Raw genomic sequence first — 24,112 nt, 5'->3', positions numbered from 1 at the left:
CTTATTTCTGCGTCAATCAAAGACCTTTTGTGACAACAGCAGCACGAGAGTCCGAGTTCTCCAGGCAGTTTTGCCACATACAGTGCTTCAAGATATAATTACTGTCTTCATATCATCCAACCCCATTTATAATCAGTAACCCTCAAATCTCCTACCTACCATATCAGTCCTGCAGCTTCTTTGAGAGCAAGGTAGTTTATGATGTCAGGAGGAGAAAGGAACACGTTCAGTTTCTCCACTTGGATTTCATCGGGGATGTTACTGCAAGACATTTGTAAAAGTCAGGCAACTCTCTCTGGCTCTGAACTGTACCTTCTGAGTGGACTTTGGCTTCCAACATCTGAGACGGTATTATGCCATTAAAGATTGTCCAAAACATTTGGAGAAGAATAAGAATTTAAGTTACTCGTTAATGCCCTCCTCCACCCCCTTGGGATGTGGTAGCGACGGTAGACAATGGAAAAGGAGTAAAAAATGGATGAAGTTCATTATATATCATGTCAGTTTGCACACTTCTCCACAGAAGGAGACACTGAAAAGAGTTAAAGTTGAGAATGATCTCATCAAATGTTCTTGGCATCATTTAAAACCTGAAAGTTCTCCAGCCTAGTCTACAACCAAACCTCATGTGACTTGCATGCCTGTAATTTTAATAGTAAAATCTGGGTGATATACAACCCAGGTCAGGGTGATCCAAGGTTCCAGAACCTGAAAGAACAGAATTTTTTAAAGTATTTGAAAATGCCACTCACAGCCCAGGGGACTGCTTGCTGCGTTTCCAGCTCTGGTACTCACTGTCCTTGGTTACCACATCAGTGAGAAGGGCAAGCTGGACAGATTCTTGGCTGAGTTGGAGATTAAAATGTGAATTCTGAGGACAAATGGAAGCCTGCCTTGCTCTACGGGCCCATAAAGTTTTAGAAATGAGAACTTTACTTGATCAGTATAGACAATTGCACAACACTTAGTGAGGCCGACCCCTTTTTGTCATTCGTGATCTGTGCTTCCGTATTGGCAGGTGAAAGACAAGAGCCTGTTCCTGAGCCTTGGTCTTGTGGGTGAAGCTCCCCATTCAGCATATCTGCCAGGGTCTGGGATTCTTCTTTGCCATCAGCAGACTTATGGGACGTCTCTTTGGAAACACTAGAGTACAAGAAGTTAACACAAACACTTTTTCAGCATTATCTATTTACAGCTTTCCGTGGTGTGTGAATCAGATTTAAGTAGCTAACAGCCATGTGAAAACTAACAAGGTTTTGAAGTATGTCCAACCATCAGAATCCCAGCTACAGTTAGAACCAAATCCAATAAACTTTCCTTCTAAAAATGGACATGGAACCAAAATAGCCCTTTACATTGGGAGGGTTTGGAGAGACAAAGTGAGCGTGCGAGAGACGTAAATGCAAAATAGAAAAGAACTGCCCCAGGAGACAGAAAATGTCCCGCGGATGTCACCAATGGTTTTCTATGGATAGAGAAACCATTCTCACGTTTACTTGTTTTGAGATGACTGAATAATGTGTTGAACTTGGTCTATGGTAATGCTTTTGTATTATTATATCAACTATTTAAATGATCTGGCAGCAATTGTTCTAGAACAGTACATTAGCTAAGATCAAATTTTAAAGTATGGCAGTTTTACTTACCAGGATTTCATTGACATGTAATGACGCTCAACTGCCTTGGAGACCTGGTCTGGACTACCAGGTCCAATGGGTTCAATGGGTTCACCAGAATCACTGGCAGCAAGAATATTATCCAACTACAGACAAGAGGCAGAGATGTAAGGATGTGAGTCTACCAATAAGCCAGGTACCTTGTCACCCACTACCTGATGGCTCTGGTCCCTGAAACAGAATGTCTACCATTGGATGAACAGTGGTGCTCATTCTGGGGGAATGAACCAGTAAAGCTTCTGGCAGACTCCAAATCTGCTTTCTTCTCTAGGATTCCCCACGCTCCTGATACAAGTGTTCTATTGGACTAAATTGCTGTTCATTTTTCTGTTTCATCACTAGGCACTTAATGACATGAACTCTTTTGCCCAACCGATACTATTATAGAATCGCGACACCTGACTGGGTCAAAGGCTCCGACATAGTGCAGAGCTGGCCTCGGGCTGCTCTGCTCACAGGCAGTCAAGTTACTTCAAGGGGCTGTAAGGATTCTAGAAAATACTGTCCTCTGGGGATTCTCCACTAGCCTGTTGGAACTAAGTCATTTGGGGCAATGGTTTCTCAAAAACCCTAAGGGCTTTCGATTGCCTACCTAACAAACTAACCATTAACCATCACTGGAACACTTCTTTCCAGTCAAGCCAGCCTTCCCACTATGCCCCTCCAAACGATGTTCTTCTAGTGCCCATTTCATGCTGTTTTCTTCTCCTGGAGTGCCCCTTTTTTCTTTTGTCTAATGAAGCTGTATTCAGGCCTGGCTTGAGGTCCCATAGCCCCCTCCGATCACCTCAGCCACTGCCAACCTCTCCTTTCTCTGAACTTCTATGACACAGTGTTGTACTTAATTTTTGTAATGGTCTTCCAGCTTAGTTTTATCTGTCTTACTAGACTTTGCATCTCGTAAAGTACCTAGCAAACGCCGGGCATATAGCTAGTGCTCAGTACCACCTGACTGGTTGGTTGGACTGTCATGAAAGACTAGTTGCTGTCACCATGTCCCAGAGAGCACTGGTATGAAAAGCAGGGTCCTGTGGTCAAAGCTTGCGGAATGCTGTGTGTTGTATCCTGCTTGGCTATTTATAATGCACCACTGCATACTAAAGGCTCTGAGAATTCTTCAGTGAAGAAGCTTGTGTAACTTACTTTGATTTGGTGTTTCCAGAACTCATTTGACCTCAGAATGCTTCTTATGTATGAACACATGTCACCATCTTGTAGAAAAACCCAGTTTGGGAAATGCTGCCCCCCTCCCCCCAATTTTGTCTTCCTACTTCCCATTTCCATTCTCTTCTCTCTACTGTCCACCTTGAATATAGCTGCTGGGTTAATAGTACTAGAAGATAACTCGGTTTTGCCCCTTCCTAACTGAGAAGCCACCACTGCCCCTTGTCCTGCCTGCAGCATGAAGTCAACTTGGCATTCAAGACCCATTATGGTCTGGCTCTTTTTTCTGGTTGCTGTGGGGTTTTTTCCCCGAATATGCCACTCACGCTGGGTTAGAGCTCAACTGAACTATTCATCATATATGTGTCAAATGCCATTTTGTGTCTTGAAGCCCTCCCTGACTCCAGTGGAGACCGAAAATCTGTCTTGTTTTCTATTGCTTCCAGAGCTCTTTTATTTTTTTAAAAAAGTATTATTTTATTGAAGTGTAGTTGATTTACAATGTTGTGTTAATTTCTACTGTACAGCAAAGTGATTCAGCTATATATATATATATATATATATATATATGTATATATATTGGGTTGGCCAAAAATTTAATTTGGGTTTTCCATAAGCTGTTATGGAAAAACCCAAATGAACTTTTTGGCCAACCCAATATATATGTATATATGTGTGTGTGTGTGTGTGTGTGTGTGTGTGTGTGTGTGTGTGTGTATATATATATATACACACACACAGTCTTTTTCATATTCTTTTCCATTTTGGTATATCACAGGATATTGAATATGGTTCCCTGTGCTGTACAGTAGGACCTTGTTGTTTGCTTCCAGAGCTCTTTGACCATGCCGCTGGTGGAGCATCGTCAGGTGGTAACTGGGAGGACTGTGAGCGCTGAGGGCAGGCGTGATATCAGGTCCCTTCTGGCAGCCACCATGCCTAGCACAGTACAGGATTCGCACACAGAAGGCACTCAGTAGGGAATTCCAAATGATCAATAGACTGGTTGGTATATGCCACACAATTTATCACCCAAGGGTGTTGTTGTTTCTGCTCATATTATTATTATCTCTTCCCAGAATGCAGAAAGACTCCCCAGGTCAATCCCTCAAGTTCAAATTTTGCCTATCATGTAAGGTCAAATGTCATTCCATGGAACTTTCCCTGGCCTCTGTCTGGAAGTCAGCTTCCCCGCCTACCACCCCTCATGCCCTCCGAGCATTTGACAAGCATCTCTCTTCAGTATGGAGCCCTTTCTGTCTCGTATCATGGTTGGTTCCTATTAAAGTGTCAACACTGTGAGCACATCACCTGTGTCTGATTCTGAAACCAGCCTAGTGCCTCAGAAACAGTGCCTGGCAGGGGCTCAGTAAATATTTGCAGAAGGAATAAATGATTAGTAAACAGAAGGGGTTACCTCTAAAAGAATACTTCGAGGACTAATATAATGACTCTCTTCTTCTGTATCTTGAGCGGCCTCTGACCAGAAGTCGTGTGGTAGATGAGCTTCTCTTAGTCCCGAAGAACTCTTTTCCATTGAAAAAGAACTTTTTACCATTAAATGCTGAATAAGGAGATGAAGACAGAATTAATGCTTTTTCTTTGTCTTTGCAAGAGACAGAATTAAACCACATGTCTTCTGGAAAAGGCATGATAGATTAATTGGGTTGAGAACATCCGAGGATCTTCCAAGGTTACATCCAGAAGCCCTCACAACTTGAACTTGCTTCTTGAGTCTGGGTCACCACTGATATAAAAATATAAGCCAGCCCATCTTTCAGGCTTTTCTCTATTATTGGGTCCCATATCTCAGAACAAGTAATTCTCTCCGGTGGGTGGTGTGCTAAGTCACTAAGCTCCGCCACTGAATCCTCCACACTCATCTTTTTCTAGTTTTCACTCAGTGCCATCTGAGAAGCTAATTAGCCCAGGGTCAAGGCACTGCATCTTTTCCCTTTCTGCTGTGTTCCTCTTTTGTGTTCTGCTTATATAATTCTACTGTTTCCATAGCAATGCAATTTTGTAGCACCGATCATGTGATAGTATGAATTGTAGGCTTCAAGGTGATCTAGGTTCAACCAATTACTGCTTCCCTCTCTAATAGATACAGGACTGTACAAAGTAGCTGCTTTGCCTGGCAGGAAAATTGTTATAAGTACAATTCAATTCTTCCAAGTACAATGCCTTAGAGCAAGGGGGGAGGGTTGAAAAAACCCTGAATGTTCTCTAGGAAGTCCTTGAAAGAAAGTGATTTAAAAAAAAAAAAAAAAGATGTATTTAAGTTGTGTCCGTTTTTCTAGCTCCAAGTTCACGAAGCCAGGTCATGCTGAGTCGGGGATGAGGAAGGGTTCCCATTTTATTTTAGAAACAGCAACAACAACTCCCAACAGGGTAGATAGTACTCTTAACTGAAGGTGATTGGAAAATCACTGGATTGGAATACATAGTATGAAAAGGCAAAATGACCAATAATAGTATCTTTAGGGAGAAGGGGTACAGGAGTGAAAAGCAAGAGGCATTTACTGAAAAGAGTTATCTTTCTCAACCCCATTTCCTACCACCTTTCCTACAAATACCAAATGAAGTGTTTGGCCTGGTGCATTTGATATGCTACATAAAGCTTTTAAAATAGTTGGAGAGCTTCCAGCTAGATAAAACAGGAGGCTATGCCCTATTAAGATGTGCCCGGTACCCAGGAAAAAGGCAAAGTCAGTGGTTACATCTCTAAGGGATAAAATAGCATCCATGGCAGAAGAAAAAAACACTCAGCCTGTTCGTTAATAATACCCAAAATTGGGAAGATTGCAAATCCAGGAGAGCTGAAAGCACAATTACAAATCATTTTCAAGGGGCAAATGTATTATATTTGTTTTCCTCAAATGGACTTCATTAGAAATGAAGTCACACACACACACACGGAGAAGCAAGACTGATTTGGGTAAATATAGGAAATAATAAGAACTCTGATTTTGCCTCAGGAGTACAGATGGTCAAGTGGTGTTTGGGGAATTTTTTTTACAGAAGTAATCTTTGCCCTGTTGGTGAAAGGAAGGAAAAGGCTACCATCCAGGCTTTTGTTTAGCTGGGGGGGATCTCCACCCGACATACCTGCTGTACCTGGATGCATATCAAAGAGCACCCAAAGTGAATGAATACATTTAGATGTAGGCCGGGCAAGCAGTAAGGCTCATCATGGCAGGGGAAACAGACTAAATATAGGATAGACAGTAGGACTAAGAATCATTCTTTGGTGGATTAGGCTTTGAGGAAGATGTCAAATACTTTGACTTTTGAAGCATCAGCTGGCTCCCAGGCAGGGCGTCCTAAGAGAGGTAAGTCTGATTACCATGTCTGGAAGACTTTTTCTTGTTGTGGTCGTGCTGACAGCCTCCGGTGTGCAGGAAGGACCAAGGAGAGGGATGGGGTCTGAAGAGGGCCTTCTATCACCCAATGAGAGTTTCTCCTGCTTATCAAAAAGGAATACTGGAATCAGGGCATGACTGATCTCTTGTCTAGAATGAAGCAACAGCCTGGTCATGGGGCTCTCTGCTTCCAAACTTTGACCACTAACATTTATACTGCTGGCCAGCATTCTCCCATTTAGACAAGAGCTGATCTTGTGTCTCTCCTGTTCCAAAACCCTTGAGGACTGCCAGCCTGGCCTTCAGAGATGCTCTAAGTTTCCCTCAACCTGTCTTTTCAACACCGTGTCCCTCTGTACCCCACCCCTTCACTCTAATCATTTGAGTACTTGTAGACACACTTTGCTTTCCCTTCTCCTTGGCCTCTGCTTTTGTTGTAAGCATAGAACAACCTAGAAACCATGTCAAAATGATACCTAGAGGCCAAAGTTTCATTTATAAAGGTCTGTCCTAAGAAAGGACTTAGGTAAATTAGCAAAGGTTCTTATGAAGTAAATAAACAACTTAAAATTTCTGGCACTTACATCAAAGAAAACTCGTATTGAAAATACAAGATAGGTTAAAAAGCATTTTTTTAGAAACCACCCTGGACTTAGTCATTCAAAAGGTAGCTGTTATGTACCTTGAATAACAATGATGGAAAATACTGTAGTTTCAGCTACTATTAAAAAATGCCACAGTTAACTTTCACTCCTCCTACTCCAATAATGAAAATTTGAAGTGTCTGTATTTTAGCTCTCTTGCAAAACACAAAAGAATTTTTTTCTATTGTTAGTCATAAAAATAACAAGGATGTACATTTTCTCAATTATTTATTCCTTGTATTAATGCCAGTTGCTAAGGAGGAAAAAAAAAAATAGCTCACATTTTGTTTCCTTGTGAAAGAGGGCTTTGTTCAGATGCCCCGTTATTTTATTAGTGAAATAGAGTCACCTCTGTATTCTGGTGTGCTGCTTTTATATTCCGGCAGAGTGATGACAAGAAGGACACCCAGTCTTTAATCTTCTCCCTGTTGATAGGAATAAACTTTCACCCGTCATGTGGCAACAATGGCGCCTGCGCTCACTTTGAACCGGCGAAGGATTCTTTTATTAAGATTGGAACAGGCAATGGGGTAGGTACCAGGGAAATAAGGATCTTTTTCTTGAGTAGCTTAAATGCCCCCCCTTGGATCCTTACCACCTCCACGCTAACACACCAGAATTAACCCTCATGCCACCTCTGTGAGCAAAGCTCAGAGAAATGGGAAGAAAAGTGGAAAGTAACAGTATAATCACAGGGTTTGGAGCTTTTGACTTTGAAACGGATTTCTTTTGTGTCCTTAAGTGGCCCCTTAACCTGTCAGCGCCATTTGGTGTAGCTATTTAGGTGTGCCCCCCTTTAGGGAATGCATGTATTTAAGAAGGATGTATTTGAACAAATGTATATAAATCACGTCTTCTTTTCTATTGACTCCCGCGACAATTGAAAAGAAAGGTTTTCGCCTGAATATCTCTTCATATTGATAGTTTGGCTTGAGCATTTGCCACCTCCTCTGTACAGCTGCCTTCTCCAACTTTAGCCTCTCTGTGAAGCAGATAATCATCCGCAAAGAATCCATTTGCCATCTTCGCTAGCACCAAAAGCCCCTCAAAAACTGAAGACTCCTTCAGGGACGAGCATAGCCACTCCCTAATATATGTACCTTGGGTAGATGTTACTGTATTGGTTTCTTGTACATAAAATGTATCTGCGGTGATGGTGACTGTTATGGGTTGAATTGTGTGCCCCGCCCCCCGCAATTCACATGTTGAAATCCCAATCCTCAGTACCTCAGAATGTGACCTTATTTGGAAGTCAGGTCAGGTTGTTGCAGACGTAATTAGTTAAGATGAGGTCAGACTGGAGTAAGGTGTCCCAATCCAATATGACTAGTGTCTTTATAAAAAGGAGAAATTTGGACGTAGAGACGTGCACATAGGGAGATTGCCATGTAAAGACTGGAGGTTTGCTGCCACAAGCCAAGGAACTACCAGAAGTTAGGAGAGAGGCCTGGAACAGATCTTCTCTAGAACCTTCAGAGGAACCATGGCCTGTGACGCCTTGATTTCAGACTCCTAGTCTCCAGGACAGTGAGACAACAAATTTCTGTTGTTCTAAGCCACCCAGTTTGTGGTACGTTGCTATGGCAGCCCTAGGAAATGAATAGTGTGATTTGCCAAGGTATTTTAACACATAATAAAGACTGCCAAGATGGTGTTTAAGGTTGTGGCCATGGGTTTCTATTCAAGGCATGTTTATTGTTTACTGGTTTAAAATGTTTTTGTTTATTTGTTTGTTTTTTATTTTGCATACAGGAGACACCCTGTGTTATCTTACTACTTACCTGTCATAGCCAATGAGGAAGTATTCCCTGTTAGTGGTCCTGATGGACATCACTTCTTCAGGATGGCATCTAAACATCTTCTGTACAGATTGCATTTTTTCATGGTTACTGATGCCAACTTCTACACTGGAGTTTCTGTTAGAAATAGATATAAAGTATTAAACAGATGCAAATACAAAATTAGGAAGAAATTGACTAATGTTTTTTATTAAGTTTCAAATTGAATAAAACTTTAGATCTGTTTGATCAATACTTTGAAAATTGTCCAATAGTTTTAGAAAATAAGTTGAGATCTGGTTTATCACTGATTGAAAATACTTTGTTCAGCCTAAAACTTAATTCAGAATTCCTATTTCAGTTGGACTCTTAGTTCCACAAATTAACGTTTTCTAATTCTTTTTTCTATTTTGCAGGCAACACGTTAGTATTTGTTGTTATAAACATTTTCTTGATTGGATACGCACCGATCAATTTCAACAGAACCTCGGTGATGATGGTCTTTGTAATAGGAAAGACTAAAGCCCTTTTCCCCACTCTTTGACAGGATGAAAAGCCGCTTTTTCCAAGAGGCCTGAAAAATGAAAACATTTTGCATCTCAGTTAAATCTCAAAGGAAGAGAAAGGATTTTAAAAATGCTCATGAGGCTGGTGGGAGGCCTGTTAAATCTTTGTGAATACTTACTGCAGAGAAGAAAAGCTGAGGAGGTGGTGATTTAATAAAGTAATCTTGTTTGCAGACTTCATTTTCATAATATAATGTAAGTTGTTTGCCTAATAAAAGAAAGTGAACAGGACTCAGTCTGTTGCCTATAAATTTCTGAGAAGAACTGCTTCAGTTGGAGAACACTGTTTACCGCTGGAAAGGTCTTTGCATTATTCAGTTATGGAAAAAACCATCTATAATAGGCCAGGAGAACAAAAAACCCAGGACCAAGTGTGTGATTCTTATTCATCCAGTGTCGGGACCTTTGTTCAGATGACATTTAGAAGCGCTTTAATTCAGCTCACACCTGTCTGGCTCTCCGTCTCTGGAGGATGCCATTGGCTCTCTAGATGTGAGCAAAGATCTGTCTCCCTTCCTGTTGAAGCACCAGCCACAGAAGCAAGATAATTCTGCCTTGACCTTTGACTTACCAAACAAAAGCGAAACCACCTGCTATTGAAAATAAGGTGGCAAAGTGGTTAAATAGAAGGTTTCCAAAATGTTAATTGCTTCTCTGTAAGGATTGACCTGTATAGGCAGTTTTGATTTTTTCTATATTTTTGAAAATGTCTGCAAGAAATATGTACTACTTTCCTTATGTAGAAAAAATTAATGTTGCTAAAATAAAATTTATTTTAAAAAGAAGACCTTGGTTTTGCTTTTACATCCAGGCTATAGTTCTAGGTCATCCATGGTTTGGTAAAAGACAGCCTTTACTAAAGTATTAGCACTTCTTCATTAAGTGAAAACAGAATCAAGATTAGGTACTACAGCTGATGGAGACATTATGCTCGTATCCAGTAATTCTCAGACAGCCGTCCTCACCTTCCCTCCCTCTCCTCCTTCTGCAGCAGCTCTGCCTGCTCCCCCCCATTCTCCCCACCAAGGAAGAAAAAAGGAAAGAGAAGAACAGAAGGAAACAAAAGCAAAAAGTTTTAGCTCCTTTATTTAATGGTTGTGTGGCTTTGGACAAATTCACAGATTTATTTACTGAACAAATATTTACAGAACACCTTGAATCACTCAATTTCTCTCAGTTTCCTCATTTGTAAAACGGAGGTGAAAAATAAAGGAAAGCAGAGAGTATCGTAGCCACTGCAGTCCCTGACCGACGGTGCACCCTGAGAGGAAGTCAGGATGAAAAACAGGATGCGGCACTCTGTGATCTAGAAAAACAGTCCCCATAGATAGTCAGAGGTATTTCAGGAAGAATTTTAATGAATCCAAATCCTTGCATCTTCCCGTACATAGATGAGCATTAAAATCATTCACTTGAGGTATCTGCTCTTTGTGACTAACAGCAATCTTTTTACTGAGATGCATTCTTTTTTTTTTTTTTTTTTTAGAAATTCACATTCTTTTATTTATTTATTTATGACTGTGTTGAGTCTTTCGTTTCTGTGCGAGGGCTTTCTCTAGTTGCGGCAAGTGGGGACCACTCTTCATCGCGGTGCGCGGGCCTCTCACCATCGCGGCCTCTCTTGTTGCGGAGCACAGGCTCCAGACGCGCAAGCTCAGTAATTGTGGCTCACGGGCCCAGTTGCTCCGTGGCATGTGGGATCTTCCCAGACCAGGGCTCGAACCCGTGTCCCCTGCATTGGCAGGCAGATTCTCAACCACTGCGCCACCAGGGAAGCCCTGAGATGCATTCTTGACTAAATGTATTTTCTAGCCAAAAGTCATACATAAGCTGGTTTCTCCCTACCTCTTCAGAGCAGTTCCCTAGAGCTACTGAGAGGTTGTCTCCCCAGTAGGAGACAGAGTGGAGTAAGAGAACAGAGTGAATAAGAGAGGAAGAGTGGTATAAGATGAGGCTGCAGATGAATCCTGCAGCACCTGGTAGACACTAGACCATGGTAGAGTTTGCATTTATTTTAAAAGCAATGGGCAACACCATCCATGGATTAGCCTTGACCAAAAAACACTGAAACGATCTCATCAACCCTCTAGATCCAATTTGTAGGAAATACAGAAAACAGAGAAACATGCTAAACACCATACCAGGGATGTGATCAGCAAAATTCAGTCTCTAGGGGAACTTCTAGGACAAAATCTCAGTATTTTCACCCTTGGATAGACCATTTCCGGCCCTGAACATCTCCACCTGGATTTCCCATAAACTCCTTTCTCTCCTCCTTTTCTCTCAGGTGCCCTAGATCACTTGGTGGCACCAACATCTACCTAGCCTCCCCTCCTAGAACACTCAGAGTCCTCTTAAACTTTCACCCTTCCATCACCCTTCTGTCCAGTCAGTCATCAAGTCATGTCCATTTTACGTCCTGGATCCACCCCTATCTCTCTGTTCTATCACCACTGCCTTCCAGACCTTCATATATTTCAATACATTAAATTCACATGAATTCAAGGCCTGCATACATTTTTCACTACACTGCTTTGGTAACTGTCTAGATTGACTCTCTAATTCCATTTTTGACATCTTCAAAACCATCCTCGACACAGCCCTGAGAGTAAATGCCAAATCTGGCCAATTTTGTACTTCGGGCAAAGATGAAATAACAGGAACTGGATTTACTCTCCTGTCTGAAACACACAAAAAATACAAAATATATGAATTAGTTGTTTTCAGGACACTGGTCATAGGCAATAAAAGTCATGGATCCCTGAGAGACAGGAAACGAACTTGGTGAGCCCTACAATTTCCTTGGTGGAGTTTCCAGTCCACAGCACAGGAAAGGGGAACTGAGGTGGGCCCAGGTGGACCCCTGAGCGGAGGAAACAGAGCTGAGAGTTCAGGGAGATCAAGGCAGCTAGAGCTCATAGGACAGAGGGAAGAGCTACACAGAGGGAGAATCCCAGAGACAGTCACACGGTCCCCCTCAAGTATTCAAGAATATTGATCAGTATACGTGTGTGGGGAAACTACCCAAGGCCAGAGAACGAACCATCAGAAAAAATTAGAGGGAAGAGTGCCCAGTGCCCCACTGGGCCAGAAAAAGTGCCACTTCCGTCCAGCCAAACTGGCAAAAATGATCATTTATGGAGCACTGTGTAGAGTACTCAGGAAGGTCTTGCCTCAGTAGGGAGGAATAATTAGCTCTGGGCTGAGGACTGCTCCAGACCTAACAAATCATAAGAGCAAGTCTTAAAAGGATCAAATTGTTTCCAAGGAAGTTAACTACATCCCAGAAAAAAGCTCAAGATTTATAGAAATACAGAAATATCCAGCACCCAACAAGGTAAAATTTGCCAGGTCTGGCAACCAATCAAAAGTTACCTGGTATGCAAAGAGACAGGAAAGCATGACCCATAATGTGGATAATCATCAATCCTTCAAAACTGGCCTAGAACTGACACAGATGTTAGAATTAACAGAGAAGTTCATTAAAACAGTTATTATCAACTGTATTTTATACATTCAAGAAGTTAGAGATATAGAAGATATAAGAAAGATCCAAAGTGAACTTCTAGAGATGAAAACCACAATGTCTCAGAAAAACAACAACACTGGATGGGATTAATGGGACTAAAACAAATGGAGAGTGAAAAAAGCACCCCAAACACAAAAGAGCACTGGTGCATTGTGGGACAATTTCAAGTTTAAGGTAACTGGATTCCCTGAAGTGGGGGAGGGAGACAGAAAAAAATATTTGATGAAATAATGCTGAAAATATTTACAAATTTAAAGAAAACTATCTCAGAAATCTCAGCAGGTCAGGAACCCCAAATACAAAATATAGGAAGAAAACTATAACAAGGAACATCGTAGCCAAATTGCTCAAAATCAGTGATAAAGAAAAACCTTAAAAACTGTCAGAGGGAAAAAAGAGATAATGCATACAGAAGAAAAAATAAGGATGACATTAGATTTCTCATCAGAAACAACGCAAGCAAAACAAAAACACCATCAAAACCCAGTGGAACAACATACTTAAAGTACTGAAAGAAAAATAGTGTCATTTTAGAATTCTATAGGCAGCAAACATATCTTTCAAAAACGAAGGCAGTTTCAAGACATTTTCAGACATACAAAAGCTGAAGGAATTCAGCATCAGGAGGCCGCATTAGAAGAAATGTTAAAGGAAATCCTTCAGGTGGAAAAAATGATGCCAGATGGAAATCTGAATTCATACAAATGAATGAAGAATGCTGAAGTGGTAACTTCAAGGATAAATATGTGACATTTTTATCTTACTACTTAAGACATAAAAATTCAATTGACTATCTAAACCAAAAACTCTTGATATATGCAACAACATAGATGAATCTCAAAAGAATTATGTTGCGTGAAAGAAACCAGACAAGAGTTCATACAGTATGGTTCCATTTATATGAACTCTAGGAAATGCAAATGAACTTAGAGTGACAGAAAGCAGAACAACGGGGAGTGGGATTGGATGCTGGAGGGAAGGATTATAAACAGGCACAAGAAAACTTTTGGGAGTGATGCATGTGATTACTATCCTGCTGTGGTGATCGTTTCCCAGGCACATACACACAACCTTATCAAGTTGTTCATTTTAAATATGGGCAGTTGATTGTGTGTCAGTTATACCACAATAAAACTATTTTTTTTAAAATATGAGCAATCCAAAAAGCAAATCTGATGACATCACTTCCGTGCTTGAAATCCTTCAAGGGTTGCTGGTTATATGAGGTCAATATCCGGCACCATACAGCACCACTTTCCTGTTCTCCCCTCTTCCTCCTATTTTACAGCCACATTCTCCTTGAACACAACCTGCCTCGAACACACTTCATTGCTTTCGGTCATGCCATCCCTTTCTGCTGAGATGTGCTCTTTCCCAATCTCTTTTAAAACCCTATACATCCTTTAGGGTCCAGCTCAAATGCCTTCTCCATAAAACCTCTCTGGATCCCCACAATGACGCATGTGCTTTTTTTCCCTTCAGACTCTACAGAATTTTGCACTTACCTATCATAGCCTGATCACATGTGCCGATCTTAACTTCCCAATACAGCTACTGGAACGTGTTTATCTTAATGTCCCAATGAAATTACAAACTCATTGAGAAAATGACTCTTCCTAATTAACCTGTGCATCCTCTGCAATACGAAGCACAGTGACTTACTAATAATAGGTGCTTTGAATAAATATTCAAAAATACTCATTTTGGAATTGAATCAGATAGTTTGATTTTTAAATTAGTTCATCCTAAACTTCTGACCAATCATCTACAGTGAGGCATGTGAGCATGAAGCAGGAACATCTGAATAATACCCCTTGACCTATCCTCATAATAAGCCCTGATAACAATTTTGGCAGTTTCTCCAATTGAGAATTTCATATAAAATTACGGAAATATTCTCCAGCCTTTTCTGGGCTATAGTTTGCTGTTAGTACCACCTCCAAGCAACAAATGGAACATTTGGTCCATGAAAATCAGAAAATGCCAAATTTCTAGATAAGTGAGCTCTTACAAAATAATCAGCTGAATCTAATAGCCTCCGCTACATTCTCCACACCAAGAATAATTGTCTCAGGATTGCCACCCATCATCCTTACTAAAACCATCTTCTGTATCCTGGTTAGTTTGACAGGAATTGATCATTATTTTCAACAGAGTTTTTTCCTTCTGAGAATATGCCCCTCGGGTACCTGAACTCTTCTGAGGTTTGGGTTCCATTATGGCTGTCTGTTCTCACCTGTCAAAAAAGAAGGGTTAAGCGTTAGTCCCCAAACAACGGTATGCTTCACTGCTTAGCCACTCAATCACCAAGCGTCAGGATGGTGCTCCCAAATGTTGGTGAGACGGCTTATCGGCTCCCCTCTCCCCATTCTGCCCTTGAGGCTGACAGTAGCCATGGTAATGAGGACCCGCCCAAGCAGCCTGTGTTCACCAAGTGCCAGTTCTGTGGAGGTGTGGCTAGGATGACCAAAGGAGCATCTTCCCTGGACTTTCTCTGCTCCTGCTTCATAAGTGGCTCTGACAAGAGAGCCCCTGGGGACAGCAACACCAAGGAACAGAGATAAGAACAGGGCAGAGGGCAGCATGCTATGGACCAACTGCAGCTGAGAAAGCATTTCTGGCCAAAAAGAAGCCCAAGATAAGCCCTCCTCCACGCCAGGAACTCATTTTCTCCAGAGGGAAACCTTAGAGCAAGGACCAGGGCATACCCCTATCCTTACACTGCCTCCACTGCCCGTGCGCCCCGTTCCCAAGGCTGCCCAGCACTGGGGGCTGAGGCTGACATGGTCACACTGACTCTAGAGGTCAATCCCTTTCCTGCACAGATCTGCTGGCAATCCCATGACCGACACGGGGCCCTGCGAGGAGAGGAATCCCACAGGGTAAGAGACCAGGGGGCAGGTGAGATCGTTGAAACAGGAATGTATTGGTGACCAAGTTTTACCCTGAATCAGACTCTCAAAATAGGAGGAAACACTGAACAGGGCAGTGCTAGGGCAGTCCCAGGGCAGTCCCAGGAAATGGGAAGAGGCAAAGGGCTCTTTACCATCCAATTGGCATGATGTCATTCCTCCTCTCCTGAGGTCTCCCTTTCTCCAGCATAAACTCACTCATTCCTCCTAGGGCATAAATGACTCACAGCAATTTCTGAAATATATATGTATATTGTATATAGTATACAATATACATATACTCTACTATAGTGCGTGTGTGTGTGTGTGTGTATATATATATATATATATATTACATACGCATATAGTATACTATATGCATGTATACATATACTATTTGTGTACATATATATAGTAAACAGAGATGAAAGTCTTAAGGTTAAGACCTCAAGATCTCAAAGCATACTCCTGGTGATTTGTGAAAGGCACATGGGAACCCTCTGAAGACAAGTGGGGTTTTCCCTGACCTAGAACTCACACATTCCCTAACTAAAAAATGGTTTTCTCTGTTGAGGTATCTCTGTATAATAACGATAGTGATTATTTGAACAAATAACAAACAGATAACAAGTGAAGTAACAAACAGGTCCTTGGGGTATCTTAAGGCATATGTTGAATCTCTGGTGCCCTCAGCCCTCCCCTGGTGTAAGGAGCATGCTTAGCTCTGTGCAATGGGCTGTAATACTTGGTGAAGGCACCAGGCCATTGAGACCAAAGCCTTCTGTTCCCTGGAAGAGCATTTCTGTACAAGGAAAAGGAATAGAACCTACTTAAAAATTTGCCAACCATGGACATTAAAAAAAAACTTACCCCTGAGGTTTTGCTTCAGATCCCTGAGGTTCTTTCCAATTGTAGGGATTTCACTGCCTGAAGCAGAATTGGGGGCCAGTGGTTCTCAGCCCATCGCCTTTCCTCACATCCCTGCATGTGGGACTTGACCACCTTTCCCACGGGGCATTTAGCCTAGTGAGCGATGGAGTTCAAAGGTGAGATTGTAGGACTGTGCCGGAGAGACTAGCTGAGGGAATATTTTTTTTTTTTGGATTTTTGAATTTTATTTTATTTATTTTTTTATACAGCAGGTCCTTATTAGTCGTCAATTTTATACACATCAGTGGATACATGTCAATCCCAATCACCCAATTCATCACACCACCACCCCCACTGCTTTGAGGGGAACATATTTTAAAGCAGTGTTTTTACTGCAAGCTCTCTTTGTTTAAAAGCCCCAAATCATTCTTTTTCTTGACAGAATAATTCTTTGTTAAGCCTTTACAGTTTATAAAATGTGTTTGCTCACGTGACTGCTTTGGTGTCGCAGAACCGTCCCGGGAGACGGCTCGTTTTATGCACGGAAAACTGCGTTTGCTAGAGGACGAGCGAGGTGACTTGTGCAGATCCCCACACCGCTCCACGCTCCCACCCACATCCATGCTCCCTGCGCACCGTGGACGGCAAGGAGAGCTCTGGAAGACGTTTCTGGCCTTCCAATGTCTGTGAAGGGCCCCAAAGTCTCGTGTAGGGACCACTCTTCCTGCTTTTTTTTTATGGTGGTATTTTTTTACCCACTGTAAAATGAGACGGCAGTTTTAGAGTATTAACTCTGAAATCCGGATTCATCTCCATCAGTTATGACATGTGATCTTGGGTACATTATAGCACCTGTGTTCACCTGTGTTCCTTCATCTATAAAATGGAAGTGATAACATCACCACCCTCATAGGATTGCTGTCAGCATCACTTGAAATAATCTGGCGAAGAGCATTTTATAGGTGCTCGACAAGTGTTACTTGTTGGGTCATGTCCAGTTCGGATAGTCTATGATTCTATGATTGTTTCATAATGTCTAGCATGTATTGAGTACTTAATACATTCCAAGCACTTCTAAACAAAATCTGTATAATAGATTTCAGATATATATATATGTATATAATGGTTTTCATATATATGTATACATATTCTGGATTTCACATAATATATGTTGCATATGATCTATATCGATTTCAAATTATTTTTATGAAATTCAGTATATGTATATGTATATATGAAATCTACTATATTCAAACATATGAAATCTATTATATAAATTTTGCTTATATAATGTAAGCAAAGTTTTAATATTATATATTACATATATGAAATCTAGTGAGATTCAACATAGCAATGAGATATAACAATACTATAACGTTTACATTATTCTTACAGTGATACAGTATCCACTTTACAGATGAGAAACTGTTACCAGAAAGATTAAGTAATTTGCCTTTGATCACATAACTAAAAAGAAGCAGAGCCAGCGTCCTAACTTGAGAGCTGGTGTCTGAACTACTTTGCTGTTCCTTTCACCTGAGAAAAAAGAATTAAATCTGTTCAGAGTTTGACTTTCATTTCTTGTCATTGCCCCCAAACAAAACAGCCTTTCAGATTTAACTCTCTGATCTTGTTCAGGAGACAGCATCCAGTCTCATTGCCTAACCTGTTCATTGTAATGAAATCTGATGAGTGTGATACCAAGAGGTCCTGTTTCCCTCTGTGCAGCCCAAGAAGGTTATGAAGAGAGAGCCCGTAACAGTGATTTTGTTCAGTTAAGCTTCCAGATCAGCACAGTCTTGAGAACCCCGACCAGTCACGTCAAGCAGTACTTACTGGAAGCCAGGTGATCACTGGTTCGGTTCTCAGCGAAGTGTCCTGTCCTTGTGTCTCCTGAACTCACCCCGGCTCACTCTGAGCTCTGAGGATTAAGTACCAGCTTTGCCTGAAATGTGAGTCAATGGGAAATTCCCAAACTTCTGTCTTCGGGAAGATTTTACTCTTGCTCCAAGCTGAAGGAAGCTGGTGACCCAAGGGAAGTCCTGGGCTTTCATTCTTCTTGCGGTTTGGCACAGAACTGCCCTTGGCATTCTCGGTGTCTAATAACAAAACAAAAGCAAACAAATAAAAAATTCCTGCCAGACTCTGGACCATGAACACAATGACTCTTATTGAAAACAGTGCCAGCCCAGTCTTGACCTCCTGCAATGACTGCCATTGAAACAATTCCTTTGCTTCCCACCCATCCATATCCTCCCAATGTCCTCCTGGGGAAGTTAGGAAGGGTTCCTTTGTGCCAGATGAGGAAATAAAACCTGACTTCTCTAACACATTTGCACATGCCAAGGGTCTCTGGAAGGTCTGCTTATTTATCCATGATGGAGTGGTCAGCAGGGTGGCACTGGGCAGGCTCTCCTGAACGTCCTGCACAGCCACCAACAACTCTTAGAAATAAGCAGGCTACCATGAATGGTCATTCTCAGTGATCTCTAACCACCAAAGGGCCTTAGGTATATTTTCATTTATATTAAATTGTTCTTTGGAGAAAGAGGAAGTGGCAAATGAATTAAACTTCTTATAGCACCTTCAGCAGTGAAAGCACATAATTTTAACCTTTGTTTTCACTAGTGTAACTGGACTTGAATCAGCTCTGCCAGGTATTCACTGAGTGGTTTTAGCTAGCTATTTAAATTTTCTGAGTCTGCTTCCGCATCTGAAAAATTGGGTGCAGCACTGACCTCACAGGATCTGTTTAAAGATTAAGTAAGATTTCACCATAAAAAGCCTATAGTATAGTGCTTGATCCTTGGTAAGCATTCGACAAAGGTTATTTCTCTGCTTTTCCCTTTGGCACCCTATGGAAGGGACAAGTATTATTGGTTCCTTTACTCAGCAAACTTAGATGGACTTCAGATATGCAGAAATGATTATTTTATTGTTCACTTCCTGCACAGGATGGGTTTTGCTTGATTTAGGAGAAATAATTTCTTGGAATGTATTTCTTTGGATGTTTCTTTAAGGCCAGCTTTTGACTACTCTGGAAATAGTTTTTAGTATCTTTACATTTGGTCTTTAAGCAGATATTACAAGTTATTGCTCTAAGGGGTTCGTGAAAAGCTTGTGCTGATCTCCACTTACTCAGAACTATAAAGCTACAGACAGCCCAATGTAATAATCCAGGGACCCAACCAAAAAAGGGAAGAGAGAAAATTTCTTTAAGACTGTATTCCTTTGGAAAGGCTATCGATAAACCAGTTAGACAGACAGAGGGACTGCCCATCCATCCATCCATCCATCCATCCATCCATCCATCCATCCAACCAGCCATCTACCAACCCAGTCCACATTGTTCTAGGCTTTTTTGGTCATATTTTCCTAATAGTATTACAAAGCTCCTTGAAGAAGAAGCTTAATATATCTTACAAGTGCTTATGAGAGTTATCTATACTGTAGATGCCACCTAGAAAATTAAAACTTGGCAAGCAGACACCAAATACGAAGCTTGTAAAAAGTAAACATACCTATGAAATGCAAGTATAGTTTCCTTCATCATCTCCAGTGACCTGTAAACAAGGTATCAGTGAAATGCCTGTTGCAAAAGAGCAATCATCTGTTCATTTGAAATATCAAGTAAGTTATTTCATGGTTTTGCCAATTGTGCTTCTGTATCATGAAACAGCTCTTCAGCTCTGCTGCCTCTTAACCAAAACACAGCTGAATGGTTTATATTACATGACCTAACATTTGTTGGGAATTTTTCTTTTACATATACTATCTTAGTTAATCCCAACAATTTTGCAGGATAAGTGTTGTGATTCCTTAATTTCAAAAAGAGGAAATTGAAATTTAGAGAGAAAAAAGAACTTGCTCAAAGTCACACAGCTAGTGTGTGACCACCAGAAATCAAAACTCGAGTCTGTCTTGACTATAAGCTTACATGTGCCCTTTCGTACCCTCTAGTGTGTTGAATCCTGGGCTTGGATCAGTTGGTCTGGGCTCTTGGCCTGCTCTGCCACCAACTGTGTGACACTGCATAGGTTGCCAGCTTTCTGGGCCTCATGACCCCATTGCTGTCCCTGTGTCAAGGAGCTCTAAGTACCCATTCAGTTCTGATTATAATGACGCCCTTGAGGCAATGCCAACGACATTGTTGGCCAAAAGGAAATGAGATTTCCTGGGCTGGCTTGGACCAATCATGATTCTTTTCCTTAGCATCTGAACAAAATTGAGGTACAGTTATCAGGAAGATGGAGAACATCTGTTGCCGACATCATCACCTGGCCCCTGCCTCCCTCTCCAAGATCACCTCTGAGAGCTCTCACTTGTACTGTCTGCCCTCTAGGCATCTTGACCTGTGTATGTACTGTTCCCTCTCTCTGATTCATTCTTCTCCCATCTCTTCACCTGGTTAACTTCTACTCATCCTTCAGATCTCACTCAACTATCACTTCCCAGTGATTCCCTCTCTCCCCCAGACAAGGTCAGATTCTCCCATGATACATTATCATGGTGCTGTGTTAACTTCAGAACACATTTTCCCATTTATAATTTTATATTCATTTGTCTGATTATTTGATTAATGTCTGTCTCTTCCTCCACAAGACTGCAAAATCCATGAGGATTATTAGTATTGTGTCTGCTTCTGCTGACCCTTGCATCCCAAGTAGTTAGCTTAAATGCCTCTCCCATTCTTTCTTTATTGTGTGCCTACTATATGCAAGGTGTTATATTATGGGTCAAAAGATAAATGAAAAGATGAATGTCTTTTGAGAGCTCATAACGTGGCCAGGGAGATCAGACACAATGAACTCTAATACTCCAGTGATACCTCTACTTCACTTCCATACCCCACTCCCATGGTCACACTTTGGACCTTGTAATTACCCATCCCTGTCTGGCCTTTGATCACTTTGATGCTGGTATCCTACCTTCTGACTGCAACTTCCCATCCTTCTACCTATTCTATTTCCTCATTTCAACCAAACCTGTTCTTCAGCCTTTTCAAGCCCTCGGGATTCTTGATGCTTCCTCATACTTTCACATGTCTGTTGCGATCAGTGACCTTTTCTAGCTGAAACTGCCATTCCTCAACCCCCTGTTGAAGGAAATGAGCCAGCCTGGTCTTTGGATCAGGGCGAGCATGTGACCCTAGAGCTGGCCCTCCGTTGGTTGGCTGTTGGTCCACAGAGTAGCCTGACACAGAGTTTTGCTCAAAAGAGACAATGGCAGTTAGTGAAGCCTTGTTGAAATTCTCTTTCCTTTACTTCCAAGTTACTTTTTTCAGCTGGTTCTCTTCTGCACTGATTGATCTTCTTTGCCTCTTTTGCTCGCTCCTCTACCTGCATGCAATCCTTACATTTCAGAATCCCCAGCGTTCCTTCCATAGATATTTACCCACTCTACAAATATATCTTGATGCTGGAAGTGTTGACAGTCCATTGAGGTTGGTGACCATAAATCTGACAAGATTCCTGTCTGCTTGATGTGTGATTTTCTCTAGTAGCATCCAGCTGTTCAGGAGCAGACATGGGGAAGCCAGGTGGTGAGGTTCATTCCAGGTTAGCATTTGTGCTGGGGAGATGCCATGGAAGGACAAAAGAGAAAGGGAGTTTAGGATAATTGCAAAAGGGTGCCCAAATAGGTGAACCATGGGATCAGAGGGGCATAAGGAGGGAAGAGATGATAGGAGGGGCTCCTGGAGAGGAAGTACCGGTGAGATTGAAAATAGATGAAATAAGCTGACTGGAAGGGTAGGAAGTGGTGCTTGAAGAGAGCATGACTGATTGATGATCTTAAAAGTAGAACAGTTGCAGGGAGGGGATGGCTGAGCTACAGTGTGTAAGAAGGTCATTGGCAATGAGGAGGTCAAGGAACTTAGGGGCTAAGATGTTTGGTCATCCACATGGATGTCTAGTTTATGGAACAAAATCCTTTTGAAGTTCTCTGAAGTTTTTTTGAAATGAAAAACAGAATAAAGTTAATCATCTCTGCCCACCTCCCCTAACACATACATACAACAGTGTCTATTTTAATAGTTGAATTCATTTGTAAAAGCAAAAGTAGACATAGATGTCAAAGGAGGACCCTTGGATCCACAGACGATTGAAGTCGGAATCCTCTTTATTTCAAAAGAACATTTGGGTCCAGTTTCTGGGGATGAGGGAATGTGTATAGGTGATAGAAGATGGCCCAAAGGTTGCAGGCTGGGAAGACAGCCAAAAGACCACCACTGGGTCCAAAGGAGGGATGACGGGGGCTGCTTCCTTTTCTTTCCTTTCCTTTCCCCTTATTGCCCTGAATCCTTATTTTGCCCACCTGGTTGGCACTGGGGCAATGGGAACAGAGTTGGTAGAGAAGGAATGGCAGTGCAGTTTACAATAGTGAAGAGGGAGGGACAAGCAGAGTAGAAAAGAGACCCCCAAAGTGGGGACCCCATGCAATAGCCACTTTCCCAAAGCGTATCACATGTATAGGATGTGGCACAATTACTGATACCCTATGTTTCTTAGATCCCTCCATTGTTCCGCAGTGGGGCTTCCCTGCTGCTCTGGATTTCACAGCTGCCCGCTTTATTTGTACTTCAACTTCTATGGTAATAGAAGTAACCGTCTTTCATTTATGTACCTGGAGAAGAAAGCGCATGCTCCACACGGATTTTGTATGAATCGCGAATTTGACGAATCAGGCAAAGCCCATGAAATCAGCAACTAGTGGGGCTTCCCTGGTGGCGCAGTGGTTGAGAGTCTGCCTGCCAATGCAGGGGACACGGGTTCGAGCCCTGGTCTGGGAGGATCCCACATGCCGCGGAGCAACTGGGCCCGTGAGCCACAGCTACTGAGCCTGCGCGTCTGGAGCCTGTGCTCCGCAACAAGAGAGGCCGCGACAGTGAGAGGCCCGCGCACCGCGATGAAGAGTGGCCCCCGCTCGCCGCAACTAGAGAAAGCCCTCGCACAGAAACGAAGACCCAACACAGCCAAAATAAAATGAATAAATAAATAAAAATAAATAATAAAAATAAAAAGGAATTCCTTTAAAAAAAAAAAAACCTCCTTAAAAAAAAAAATCAGCAACTAGCATTATTTCATCCTTCTGCCTTTTGTCCTGGGGGATCTATAAACATTTTAAATGCTTTTATCCCTTTCACTTCCTATTTAAGTTGAAGGCAGTTAATAAGAAAAAATATTTTATTTCGGCATTTGTTGGTACCAATTGTATAACAATCATTACTAGGAATAAAAAAAGAACTAAGACCTTGCTCTTAGTGACCGTATAAGCTAATATGGGAGATAAGCAACATACAAAAACAAGCAGTGTGTCAATCAGGGTCCCAGCAGGGAACAGGACACTCAAAGTGTTTATAGAAGAGAGTTACTGAAGGGACTATTTACAGAGGCGTAGCCAGATTAAGAGAGCCAAAAGGGATGGTGAAGCACCCAGGGTCTAGCAATAGCGGGAAGCCTTTACCACATCTAAGCCTGCTGGGATAAGACGAGGGAGCAGTGTTACCAGATTCTGATGAGGGCTGCAACTGTGGAAGAAACACCACATTACAGGAGCAGAGGCTATAGGAGGAGCACAGCCACTGTCAAAACTGTGGTCCTGCATGAAGAGAACAGGGATAGGTAGGGGTGG

General features: G+C 41.8%; 1 protein-coding gene across 4 annotated transcripts in view; it reads right to left on the bottom strand.

Annotated features, from left to right (window-relative positions):
- PLEKHS1 (pleckstrin homology domain containing S1) overlaps positions 1–22,430 on the bottom strand; it is a 31,801-nt gene extending 9,371 nt beyond the window's left edge. The window contains exons 1-12 of one of the 4 annotated variants that reach the window (XM_082407774.1): positions 18,317–22,430; positions 16,481–16,633; positions 14,909–14,955; positions 9,310–9,398; positions 9,092–9,198; positions 8,628–8,762; positions 7,196–7,271; positions 6,187–6,303; positions 4,258–4,404; positions 1,647–1,762; positions 937–1,143; positions 160–261 (exon numbers count right to left, since the gene is read on the bottom strand). In XM_082407774.1, coding sequence (XP_082263900.1) covers positions 160–261; positions 937–1,143; positions 1,647–1,762; positions 4,258–4,404; positions 6,187–6,303; positions 7,196–7,271; positions 8,628–8,762; positions 9,092–9,198; positions 9,310–9,398; positions 14,909–14,936 — 1,124 coding nt within the window. In that variant the 5' untranslated portion in view covers positions 14,937–14,955; positions 16,481–16,633; positions 18,317–22,430. The other 3 variants (XM_082407772.1, XM_082407775.1, XM_082407773.1) reach the window with 3 other exon arrangements.
- Between the last annotated feature and the right edge of the window lie 1,682 nt (positions 22,431–24,112).

Source organism: Balaenoptera borealis (assembly GCF_965194805.1).
Source record: "Balaenoptera borealis genome assembly, chromosome: 10".
Lineage (NCBI taxonomy): Eukaryota > Metazoa > Chordata > Mammalia > Artiodactyla > Balaenopteridae > Balaenoptera > Balaenoptera borealis.
The sequence above is the reverse complement of the archived record's forward strand: the minus strand, read 5'-3'. Positions and strand labels throughout refer to the sequence as shown.